The sequence below is a fragment of the Dipodomys spectabilis genome, unplaced genomic scaffold (assembly GCF_019054845.1).
Source record: "Dipodomys spectabilis isolate Male_0828 unplaced genomic scaffold, ASM1905484v1 ptg000108l, whole genome shotgun sequence".
NCBI classification, from domain to species: Eukaryota; Metazoa; Chordata; class Mammalia; order Rodentia; family Heteromyidae; genus Dipodomys; species Dipodomys spectabilis.
Window position 1 is genome coordinate 20,288,141 of NW_024870785.1, and position 12,963 is coordinate 20,301,103.

The 12,963-nt window shown below is 42.4% G+C and overlaps 1 protein-coding gene across 3 annotated transcripts in view; it reads left to right on the top strand.

Annotated features, from left to right (window-relative positions):
- Aagab (alpha and gamma adaptin binding protein) overlaps positions 1-12,949 on the top strand; it is a 43,336-nt gene extending 30,387 nt beyond the window's left edge. Inside the window, exons 6-10 of one of the 3 annotated variants that reach the window (XM_042688021.1) lie at positions 5,658-5,740; positions 6,836-6,929; positions 9,925-10,029; positions 10,501-10,550; positions 11,184-12,949. In XM_042688021.1, coding sequence (XP_042543955.1) covers positions 5,658-5,740; positions 6,836-6,929; positions 9,925-10,029; positions 10,501-10,550; positions 11,184-11,261 — 410 coding nt within the window. In that variant the 3' untranslated portion in view covers positions 11,262-12,949. The remainder of the gene's footprint in view (positions 1-5,657; positions 5,741-6,835; positions 6,930-9,924; positions 10,030-10,500; positions 10,551-11,183) is intronic. The other 2 variants (XM_042688022.1, XM_042688023.1) reach the window with 2 other exon arrangements.
- Positions 12,950-12,963: the final 14 nt, after the last annotated feature.

Here is a 12,963-nt window from a genome sequence, read left to right on the forward strand (position 1 = left end):
TTGTACATGTCTCCTGCAGGTATGCCTTCCAGAGCACTTTATTTCACATAACATCTTTCCTGTAATATGCTGAATAAATAGGTTCATTTATTCCTTCCTAGTCTAGTATTTTGTGTCATTAATAAAACCATATATGTTTGAGCCAATTTCAGCAGCTGCCTAATAAAGGAATCAGTCCTTTATAATAGAGATGACATTTCTATGACCTCAATCTTGGGAACAGCAACAGCAACAGAAATCTAGCAAAGAAAAGATTTACGTGATTCTTTTCTCTGAGGAGAAAGGTGCATATTGGGCAGAATTCTTTTAAAATATTGAATCAAGTAACATTTTCTTTAAAGCTTTAGTGTATAAAATATCATCCAAGTCTTTTGAGCAACATTCATGTGTAAGCAGTCTGCTTTGGATAAACAAAAGTCAATTCTTTTCCCAATTGTATTATGTAAGTGTTGCTAACTTCCCTAAAATACAAGCAGTAGAACATAGTGAACTCTTTTATTAGTTTACTGAATCCTCCATTGTTTATCAGAAAACACCAAGCACAAATCTTTCCAGCTTATTAGAATTAGCCCAATACCTGACTGCAAATTCATAATCCATTTGCGACCTTTTAAAGTTCTGAATTTAAAGTTCTTATTTTTTAGCTCTATTAAGTAACTGGAAAAAATTAAGTCCAACTAATTCTGAGGTATTGTTAAGAGAGGTTATAGAATGCTTCTTTCTAAAGCCATAAATTTCTAACATAGAAGGTACTTTACAGCATATTTAAATAGCTACCTCATTTTAGAGATCAAAAAGTAGAGTAATGATCAATTGATTTGTCTAAGATCATACAGGCAGGTAGAGCCATGAAAGAAATGTATTAATCCAATTCTCTTCTGTCTGCCTTTTCATAATGCAGTTGCAATGGGGGCATTGAATATTTCTGCTGTTTTTCTTATTTTGGTAAAATATGCATAATACAAAATGTTGTGCCAGTTCTGGGGCTTGAACTCAGGGTCTGGGCACTGTCCCTGAGGTTCTTTTGCTCAAGGCCAGCACTCTACCACTTGAGCCACAGTGCCACTTCCAGATTTTTTTCTGTTTATGTGGTACTGAGGAATTGAACTCAGGGCTTCATACATGCTAGGCAAGCACTCTACCACTAAGCCATATTCCCACCCCAAAATAATTTTTTTAAAAATCTGAGTAGATGGGTAACATTGGACATGCAATAAAAATCGTAAGGCACACAGTTTAACAGTGTATATAGTGCCAATCCTAGCTCCCACTTCTTTTTTTTTTTTTGGTCCGGTCGTGGGGCCTGAACTCTGGGCCTGGGCGCTGTCCCTCAGCTCTTCAGCTCAAGGCTAGCGCTCTACCACTTGAGCCACAGCGCCACTTCTGGCTTTTTTCTTTTTGCTTATGTGGTGCTGAGGAATCGAACCCAGGGCCTCATGCATGCAAGGCAGGCACTCTACCACTGAGCCACCTTCCCAGCCCCCTAGCTCCCACTTCTAACTCCTGACTATCACAGCCCCCTTCATGCAGGTAGCCACATCTTAGCTGGGTGCAGAGGCTCACACCTAAAATCTCAGCTTCTTAAAAGGCAGATGTTGGAGAGAGGATCTGAGCTCAAAGCCAGCCCCAGCAAGAAGTTAGTAAGACCTCAGTCTCAGTCAATAAGCCAGGTACAGTGGCGTGTACCTGTAATCCCAGCTATTGGGGGAAGCCATAGGTAGGAGCATCAGTGTCTAAAGCTAGCTTTAGGCAAAAGATGCAAAATCCTACCTGAAAAATAACTTAGGCAAAAAAGAGCTGGAGGCATGGCTCAACTGGTAGAGCATTTTTACCTAGCAAGCATGAGGCCCTGAGTTCAAAGTCCAGTCTGCTTAAAAAAAAAGAATAATTGGATACCAGTTATACTTATGCCTGTCATCCTAGCTACTCAGGTGGCTGAGATCTGATGATGACAGTATAAAGCCAGCCAGGGCAGTATAGCTTATGAGACTCTTTTTTTTTTTTTTGGGTCCGGTCGTGGGGCCTGAACTCTGGGCCTGGGCGCTGTCCCTCAGCTCTTCAGCTCAAGGCTAGAACTCTACCACTTGAGCCACAGTGCCAGTTCCGGCTTTTTTCTTTTTGCTTATGTGGTGCTGAGGAATCGAACCCAGGGCCTCAGGCATGCAAGACAAGTGCTCTACCACTGAGCCACCTTGCCAGCCCCTTATGAGACTCTTTATCTCCAGTTAACCACCAAAAAAAGCTAAAATGTAGCTGTGGCTCATGTAATACAGTGCTAGCCTTGAGAGAGAAAAAAACAAAAAAACAAAAACTGAAATAATACCTAGGCCCTGAGTTCAAGCCCTAGTATTGGCACCACCAAACAAACAACAGAATGAAGCATTTAAAATAGACTGTTTTGGTCTAATAAAGCATACAAGTAACATTGAATTACATTATTCTTGAGTTGTTACACTAGGGAATGCCCAAGAGAGAGAGAAGAAGAAAAAAAAAGCTGAGGATTTGGAACACAGAGAGATTTAGGAATTGAACTTGAAGAAGACAAAGGTCCAAGTTATCTCCAATAATAGAATCAAGGGCTACTTTACAGCAATAGTTGATCACACTGATGTTGCCTTTTGTACAAAGAACTCCTACAAGTGAAATCCCTGTGTTGAGCCTTGCATAGATGCAAACAACTGCTTCTAAACCACATTGACCACAAGGAGGAACAGTGTCATGTTTGAATAAATATCCTTGGACTCTGAAAGTGTCAATGCAGGACACAGCCTAGGTCTGTGTCTCCTAGGCCACCGAGCTTGGGGAGCTTTAGTGCCCTGTGTTTGGCCAAAGCACAGCTAGGTGCAACCACATTGTGGCTATGATGCATGGCATGGAAAGTAGCAGCCCTGGCTTGATAGCTGCATCTTCCCTCCTTGACTTCTTACCTCAGGAGAGAAGTAAAGTTCAGGCTAAAGGCCAGCAGTCCCAGTTTGGGTTTCATCCCTGTTTGAAAGGCTAAGGTTTGTTTTGCCTGAATGAGTGAGTGACAAGAAGACTCACATGCAGGGAAAGAGGATGTAGGAAAGGGATAGAGCGGACCAGGGAGAGGAGAGGAAGTTGGTTGATTTTGTTTCTGTTTTTGATTTTAGAGTTCTTTGATTTGATTACTGTTAGCCTCTTGGGATCTTGCTTCTGGGTTGTACTGTGATCTGTTTCTCAAACCTCTGATCCTGAGTTTTTCCCTGAGTGCTTGGTGGATGCTGAGGTTCCTTGGCCCCTATCCTAAGATGCTGACTCTCAAATAGAGTCCTTGAGTACTGGGGTGATTTAGGGAACCACACTGGACCAAGGTTTGATGCTTTCATCAGTCCCAGATATTCTGCTCAGATTTGTCCTCTACTATGTTAGGAGCAGCTGAGAATCCTTTACTGTGGTTGGCTCATTATATCAAGATTAGAGCTTTGTTTCATATAGAATGCATGTTCTTTTTACTGGATAATGATGCCTCGAGTTGACTTTTTAAAATGCTTCTGACTGCATGAGCCTTGAGCTGAATTGCTCAGGGACAGCTCCCAGGCCTAGAGCTCAAGCCCCATGACTGACAAAAAAAAAAAAAAAAAAAAGAGAGAGAGATCTTTCATGCTATTGTTTCTAACATATTTATAAGATTATGTCTTTGTTGCTTTGTATGTCCCTCCCCCATGGTATAACCCCTGCTTTCACTATATATGATGTTGGTGTATGTGGAGGGGAAGGGAAAAAACAAATCTTTAAAACAGGGATACAGGAGGACCCATTGCAACAAGAGATGTACAAGTCGTTATGTCAAAAAATGAACTTTACAACTTTGGTGGGGAGATGGGAAGGGATGGGAAGGGGAAACAAAGGAGGAGGCTACAATGCTTGATAAAAAATGTGCTTTTATCTTATCCATGTAATTGTAACCCCTCTATACAGTATTTTCACAATAAAAAAATAAATAAAATGTTTCTGACTATTTAAAACACATAGTAACTCATAGTAACTTAAAATATCAGTGCTATTGATCTTTGTAAGTAGCACTGCAAAATGCCTCTTCTGTTATTTTATTTATTTATTTTTGTCAGTCGTGGGGCAATCAAACCCAGGGCCTCATGCATGTGAGGCAAGCACTCTACCACTGAGCCACCTTCCTAGCCCCCTCTTTCTTCTTTTTGGTGGTACATAGGGATTAACCTCAGAGTCTTAAGGCTAGGCAGGGGATCTATCTCTTGAGCCACACTCCCAGACACTTTTGCCATTTTTATTTATTTTTATTTTTTTGGGTCCGGTCGTGGGGCCTGAACTCTGGGCCTGGGCGCTGTCCCTCAGCTTTTCAGCTCAAGGCTAGCGCTCTACCACTTGAGCCACAGTGCCACTTCCAGCTTTTTTCTTTTTGCTTATGTGGTGCTGAGGAATCGAACCCAGGGCCTCATGCATGCAAGGCAAGCGCTCCACCACTGAGCCACCTTCCCAGCCCCTGCCTTTTTTATTTTTGAGAAACAAGCCTAGACTGTCATCCCCTCTGTATACTTCCCATGTAGCTAAGATGACAGTTGAGTGAGGAGTTTCGTATTTGTGCCTGGGATGGCTTTAACCCTCAGTCCTCCCAATCTCTGCCTCCTAAGTAGCTAGGATTACAGATATGAGTGACAAGTGCCTAGCCAGGGTGGCCTCGCAACAAGGGTTATTTTTGATCTAGACTAATATTCTGTGACTAAACTATTATTCAGAATTAAGAGTCTATGTATTACTATAACAAATACTGGAGATAGTCACCTAATAAGGAGGAGAGTTTATTTTGGCTCCTTGATTCTGAGGTTTCAGTCCATGGTTGCTCAGCCCTGTTGCTTGGAGCCTGTAGTGCCAGAGTACATAATGGTAAGAGACTGCATGGTGGAAATGGCCTCTTCACCTCATGGTGGCTCCAGTCTTAGTAACCCCTTCCAGCGTCCCCCGCTCCCCAAATGAACTAATGTCATCTCACTAAACACCACCTCTTAAAAAAGTTCTCTACCTCCTAGAGCCATTGGCTAGAGACCAGTTCTCATGCCCTTAAGGGTGCATTTCAGGTCCAAACAATAATAGTATGATAACCAGAAATAGCTTTTTTTGTAGTTAGCACTTCGTTAATGAGGAGTTAGTCCTTGTTTCATCATCACAGTAAGAGTGTGTGTGTGTGTGTGTGTGTGTGTGTGTGTGTGTGTGTGTGTGTGTGTGTGTGTGTGTGTGTGTGTGTGTGTGTGTGTGTGTGTGTGTGTGTGTGTGTGTGTGTGTGTGTGTATGCTGATACAGTGACTTGAATTCCAGGCCTCAGTGTCTCGTTTGGCTTTTTGTACTGTACCACTTTACTCATGACTCCTGACCAGCTTTTTGCCAATTAATTGAAGAGTCTCACAGACTCTCTTCACAGACAGCCCCCTAAGTAGCTAAGATTATAGGCATAGGCTACAGTAATTAGGCTAATTTTAATAACTTAAAATGTAAATGACAGCTGTGGGCATAACTCAGGTGATTGGCGCTTGCATAGTCAAGCTTGAGGCCCTGGATTCAAACCCTACTACTTAGGGGGGGAAAAGAAAAGCAAAATGTAAATAGAAGATTTGGTGACTGTTTTTTTGTTTTGGATTTTTGGGTTTTTTTTCTTCTCTTTTCAGATAGGAACCAGGGCTTTAGCCTTCTCAACTCATTGGCTGGAACAAACCATAGCATTGGGTCAGTGGAGACCTGTCGCTCAGAGGTAAAGATTTTCTTGGATCTTGTCTCCTCTTTAGCTTTAATTTCTCCTTGCCATTATGAATCTTTACACTTTCTTCTATTTTTTTTTTTTTTTTTTGCTTTTCTTCTATTTCTTCTATTTTTTTTTCTTTTCTACTTAAGAGGCAGGCAGTATTAAAAGTAGATGACAGAAGAATGTAAAATAGCCCTGTACCACTGGCTCTGGTTAAGAGAAGGCTAGTTTAGCCCTGCAAAAGGAGTCAGCCCTTTCAAGAGATCTGCAGTTGGAGCTGGCCTGTGTTTTTTGCTTAGATACCTTTTTGAAATACAGCAGGGCTTCCAGGGAGCATAAACTTGGGCGCCAGATCTTAAGTAGGAAATAAAATTGGTAGCCGTACTTTGAGTACTTCTTGGGTATAAAGGCTTGTCCCAAACTGTTGGGCCATCATGAGCTGACAGTGCTGTCTTGCCATCTGTGCTCAGGTCTCAGGTGCAGGTTCACCTGGCTTAGCAAGCTGGGGCCGGAAGCGGTGCCAGAGCCAGGAGCAATGCTGTGTCATGCTCTCCTTGCAAGGGTCTTTACCATCAGCGTCTGATGAAAGCTGCTTGTGTTGGATGTGCATTTTCACTATGGATCTTAAAGTATGCACACAAAACCATGTTTTCATGGCCTGTAGCAAAATTGTAACACTTCTTAGCCTTTTTCCCCCCTGGGGAAAATACTCACCAATTAGTGATTTTTTTTTTTTTTGTCAGTTGTAAGGCTTGAACTCAGGGCCTGGGTGCTGCACTTGAGCTTTTTCACTCAAGGCAAGTACTCTACCACTTGAGCCTCACCGCCACTTCCAGTTTTCTTGTAGCGAATTGGAGGTAAGAGTCACTCCAGCTGGCTTTCACCCACAATCCTCAGCTCTCAGCCTCCTGAGTAGCTAGCATGACAGGTGTGAGCCACCAGCTTTGAGTGCCTTTTATGTTTAAATGTGATCTTGCTCCTTCTTTTCCTCTCTTGTCTTTAGCTGTATGCTGCTTCTCTCTAGCCAGCCAGTGTGAGTCTTTTTGTATTATCTCTGCAGTAGCCCACTATTAATGTGTGGCTTCTGTGTCTTTTCCTTTCCAGCAGCCTCATTTGCCAGCATCAGAGAGCACAGACTCTGTCCTGGGGCAGCGGGGTGCAAGTAGCACAGCAGAAGCCCAGGTGGACAGCATTGTGGGTAAGCTCCTTCTATGGCCACAGAGATAACAAATAACAGGCAGGAATTTGGGGGGAGGGGGGGGCGAGGGTTCGGAGAGTGCAGGCTTTAACCATGGAGAAGGGAAGAAAATGGACTGTGTATCCCAAGTGAATGTGAGTCCTTGCCCATGGTGGTCAGATAAGGGAATAATAATAAATACATAACAGAGTGGATGCTGGTTCTTCCTTGATTTTCCTCAGCACATCTTGATTCAGATCATCTTAGTCATGGCAGAACCAGGTCCAGCTTTAGTATCTGTAATCACTGGGTTTTTTCCATAGTATTTAATAGTCCGTATTGGCAGTGACAAGCATAATGCACCTTTCTCGGCCCTCTCACATCCTTTTAAAGTTCTTGTGCATCCACTTTCTCATGTGCTAATGATGTTTAGTGGAGCAGCTCTATCAGAGATGACCTTGAAAGCTAGAGCAATTTAATAACCTGCCCAATGACAGGAAGCGCGGGGAGCTGAAACTGGAATCCAGTGTGTTTCCAAAAGCCAGGACTCCTGTTGTTTTGCTGGGAAACTGCTGATATTTCTGCTTATTGCTATGCTGCCTACAGCTCAAATGCAGTGATAACTTTAAAAATTTTTTTTCTAGTTATAAGATAATCCATTTAGAAAGCTCAGGTGATTGTTATAGAAACATAAAAGGTGAATAATTGTATGTATATAATCTCTCTTCACTTTATTCAACCTTACATCTCAGTTGAGTCCTCACGATATTGGATTTTAAAACCTGCTGAAGTTTCTGCCATTAAGACAAATCATTAACCACACAGAAGAGAGCATGGTGAGGACAGGAGCAAACCAAGCAACTTTAGAAACATCTCCTAGACTCGATACCCTAACCCTAAAAGCAGAGGAGCAGCGGGAATCCTGAACTCTCATTAGTAAATTTCTTTCTCATAGGGACATCAGCTAGCAGTTCTGAAAGTATATATAAATATTTGTTGAGCCAGGCACTGGTGGCTCACAGCTGTAATCCTAGCGACTCAAGAAGCTGAGAGCCGAGGATTGTGCTTTGAAGCCAGCCTAGGCAGGAAAGTCTGTGAGATTCTTATATCCAATTAACCAGCAAAAAAAAAAAACCAGAAATGGAGCTGTGGTTCAAGTGGTAGGGTGCCTGCCTTGAGCCAGAAAGCTAAATGGCATCACCTAGGCTCTGGTCCTGAGTTCAAGTCCCAGTACCAGCACAGCCAATAAATTAATCAGTAAGTGTTAAAAAAAGAAGAAAATATATTCCAGATAATGAAGTAGGTTTCTTTATTTTCAGAGGAAGAAATTACTAATAAAGAGGGGAAGGCAAGAATGGACCCTTTGATACTGGAATCTATATGTATGAATTCATTCTTCTTAAAAATATGCCCTATAGAACAGCTGAACTAAGCAAAAGGAAAGAAATGTACATATCACCCGACGTGGAAGAAATAACTGTGTTGTCAAAGCTCATAGAACTCATAAACTTTATAGACCATGATAAAGACAATTTGCCCCATGAAGGTTAGAATGCGTTTGTTACTTTAACTAAGTATCGCTACCCTACAATACTATGAAATTTATGTAATCACTTAATCACAATAAAAAATTGCTAATTTTTTTTTAAAATGTGCCCTATAATTAGGGCAATAGGGACATGCATATAGAAAGTGAGAGTGCATGTATTAGTATATACACACACATATATCTCAGTTTGTCCACTGAGCAATCCGGTAGCAGCAGTACCCAATGGCAGTGAATATGCTTAGCACTCAGATCTTGATTTCTAAAAAACATTCTCTAATAAGAACAAGAGCCATGTGACAGTGGTTTACATCTTAGTAGGCTGAGATCCAGAAGATAGAAGTTCAAGGCCAGCCTAGGCAGAAAAGTTGTGAGACTCTTACCTCCAGAAAAAGAAAATCTCAGCTGGAGGCATGGCTCAAGTGGCAGCTGAGGAAGCAAGCTGAGGCCTAGAGTTCAAATTCTAGTACCAGCTACAACTTAATTACTACAAATTTTAGCTTGAGTTCTGCATTATTAACCAGAATGCATGTTAAATGCCAAATTATCTGTATGGCATTGTGGTAAGATGCAAAGAATTGTTATCACCTTTGTCATCTAGGAACTCATAGTCCAAGTCTAAAGAGAGGACTTGCAGTCAAGGTCATGAGCTCTAGAGTTTGATGTAACTAAGATTATGGGCTCAAATTGTGGCTCTACTGCTAGTAGATATGACCTGAGTACATTCTGCTGCCTTTAGTAGTTTCCTCTTCTGTAAAGGAGAGATAACAAGTCTGTCCTCCTGGGTCGTTGTAAAGATGAAGTTAGAGCAGTCAATGGTGCAGGTATTCAACCCATTTTCATTGCTCATTGTTCTCAGAAGCAGTGGGGAAGTGTTAAAGGTGGATCCTATGCAGGTGCTGGGACACCATCATGAACTGTCAGTGTGGAAGGTACTCTCAGGAAGGGGGCCTGGGACCTGGGATGGTCAAGGAGGACAGGACACTCCAAAGGTGCTGGGCTGGAGCCAGTGGCTCCATACCTGTTATCCTAGCTACTCAGGATCCCAAGTTCTGAGCCAGCCCAGGCAGGGAAGTCAATGAGACTTTTTTTTTTTTTTTTTGGCTTGTCTTTGGGCTTGAACTCATGGCTTGGGCACTGCTCCTAAACTTCCTCTCCTCAAGGATAGCACTCTGCCACTTAAGCCACAGTGCCACTTCTTAGTCTATTGAAGATAAGAGTTTCAGGGACTTTTCTGCCCTGGCTGGCTTTGAACCATAATCCTTAGATCTCAGCCTCCTAAGTAGCTAGAATTATAGGTGTGAGCCACCAGTACTGGGCCCATGAGACTTTTATCTCCACTGAGTTACCAAAAAAGCCATAACATATATGTGTGTGTTTATATATGTGTTTATGTATATAGATATACATATATGTATATGTGTATATAATGCACATATATAAATAACTTGTGACAAATTGTTATTTCAGATCCCATGTTAGATCTGGATATTCAAGAATTAGCCAGTCTTACCACTGGAGGGGGAGATTTGGAGAATTTTGAGAGACTATTTTCAAAGTTAAAGGAAATGAAAGGTAATCAGTTCCATGTGTCAAACCTATTTGCATCTTGATATCCATTTATTTTCTGTAGTGGGATCTTATTCTGCAACTGCTAGATTGGATTCTGAGTTCTCGTTTCAAATGTCTTAGAAAACTTTCCTACTTGGGACGGTCTCATCCTCTGTTGTTTAAAAAAAAAAAAAAATCTCCCAGGGAAAATTCCCTTTCTTCATTCTCTCTCCTCTTCCTTTCCCTTCTTCTTGAGTCCCCCTCCCTCTTTCTTTCAGCATCTCATTAACACAGCATCTGTAAGACCCTACCATTTTATTCACATCATTCCTATCTGGCAAATTTGGGAGACTGAGCTTCTTAATAGCTGCAATGATTATGCCATAAGCCTGTGTCTTTGAAACCCATCTCCCGTCTTCTAGTGTTAGAACATCCATACATTCCAGACTCTCAGTTGCTATTAGACGAATTTCTTAAGATATATTTTTCCCCTAGACAAAGCTGCGACGCTTCCTCATGAGCAAAGAAAGTTGCATGCAGAAAAGGTGAGATAATCAGTCAGGTATTTATTGAGTATCTACAAAAGCCCCAGTGCTTTCATAATATAATTACCTATCACATGTGTGTACTTCTGAAGCCTTTTTGCATGAGCTTTTCATTGGACAGTAACTTAGACCTAGTCAAACACAGCAGTAATACAGTTACGGAAATCAAACTAAGATGTCTCAAATGTATGTTAACTCATACTGAGAGCTTCATTGAGAAAGCTGTCTGACTTTCTGACTCTTGAGCTGGACCACTCTTAGTTGCTGTGTTTTATTATTACCATAGTAGCACGTATTCTTGACAGGAAACTTATGCTGTTAGTGAATGATTGTTGAAATTTATCTAGTTCATTTTTAGACATTTAGGACCATAATATGTGTTTTCTTGATGCTTTGTAATGGAGCTATGCATGTCCTTACCCATCTTATTTGTATGTAACTCTAACCATGTCTCTAGTAATGCTGCAGATGTGGACATCCTGGGTCAAAGGTACTTAAGGGTTTTGATACATGTTGCTGGAGGGCAAACTGGAGACTTTTAGACTTCATTGAGCTCAAGGTGTGATGTATGAAATGAGCCAAAAATTAGGAAGCAGATGTTGCCTAAAACTTGTTGCATACTTCTCTCCACAGGTGGCCAAAGCATTCTGGATGGCAATCGGGGGAGACAGAGATGAAATTGAGGGCCTTTCTTCTGATGAAGAGCACTAAGTTATCTCTGCTAGGTTTGACTAACAGATGCTCAGCATTCTTCACCTGGGACTCTGCCCTACTCAAGCCAGTCATAATTGGCCAAGATTCTACTCACATGTTGGCCGCCTGCCTAGTTTTTAGGGGCCCCTTGATTTTAGCCTTGAATAGGGAATTAAAAATCTTTTCTGTTTCAGCGGAAGGGAATGAGAAGTATACGCGATGAGAATAACTGAGAATAACGTGAAAGTTTCTCAAATGCTGTTTTTGTTTTAGGAATGGGAGTAGAATGAATCTCGGAGGTCTGCGAGTTCATTCCAGTCATTCCTGCCAGCTTTTTTTTAGCATTCCCACATTCGCATTTAATTGCGAACAACTGTGGGCAGTTTTTCCTTGGTGGGAGATTTGGTTCCCATGCACGGAGATTGCACCTTGAGCTGTGACGCTTTGGGGGGAATAAAGGAGGTGTGAGGCAGCCAAACTCAGTGGCCCACAGATTTGTCTCCAACCAAAACAATGCTTTGGGCATTTCTTTTGAAGTGTCTGAGCTCAGGCTACAAAGAATTGAAAAACCACTGTGTATTTTTAGCCTGTAAAGTGAGGCAAAGGTTTCCTGCTGTGGTGGGGATAAAACAAACCCTCTACTGAGTTGCTGCAAGGGCGGAGGGCTGGGAGTGAGAGAGAGAAGACCCAGGGGGTATCCTTGGGGAAACACTGAGCACTCATTACTGAGCTTGTGGTGAAATTATGGTGAAGACCTTGCCTGCCTGAGCCTTCTCCTTGACCATTTGAGATGTCAGAGCTGTGCCGTCACACTTGAAGTCCTGAGCACTAGGCAAGTGTCCCCTCTTCCTGTCTGAAAGCCAAACAGAGATGATTGCCAAAATAGCGGCACAGAGCGGTGGGAGGGGGCGTGTCACGCTAGGCAGCACAATCTTGAGCACCTCATTTTACTCCCAGGGCTGCTGGCTGCTCTCTGCCTTTCAGCGCTGCCCCCGAGGGAGTCCCCTTGGTTCTTTACCCTGTGTCCTGTTTGGGTCAGCCCCAGAGAAACTCATCTCAAAAAGGAAAAACGTTAAAGACCAGTAGAAAGTGCCACAAATAAAATCCTTGTTTCCATCTCAGGTGACACTTGTAATGCAAGTCGTTACCTCCTTTGTGGTAGTTACTGCTTTGGCTCTAACCAGGCCCGGCTTCATAAATGGATGGTGCTGGCACACAGGCTGAGAACTGGTTCTGGCCTTGTGTAGGCTCTGAACCCATTCTCTTAGCAGGGAGAGACCCAGGGTAGATAGACCACGAGCAGAAGTAAGCTCCACACCTGCTCTGGGCACCCCATGACAATCACTGTGGCGGCACCTGAGACAGGTGTGTGGGAGTGGGGCTTCCAGAGCCATATGGAGGTGGCCATTCAGTGGCTAAGCATGCCTGGTAGCAATGGGATGGCCTTTGCCCCTCCCCACCAAGGTCTGGTCAGGTTCTCCATTGTTCTGTCAGTTGATTGATATCTCAGAGATGACTGTGTTTCTCTAAGTTGATAAATTTTGGCTCTGGGTTAACCAGAAAGGTGGAACATGCTTTCCTTAAAACACGGAAGACTTTAGAGAATGTATTAGGTCACATGGTTGGGAGAAACAGCCTAAAAAAAAAAATAGCTGTGAACTTGATTTGGTAGATTTGCCAAATTAAAATGTGACTTAATTTGTAAAGCCTGCTGATGTGT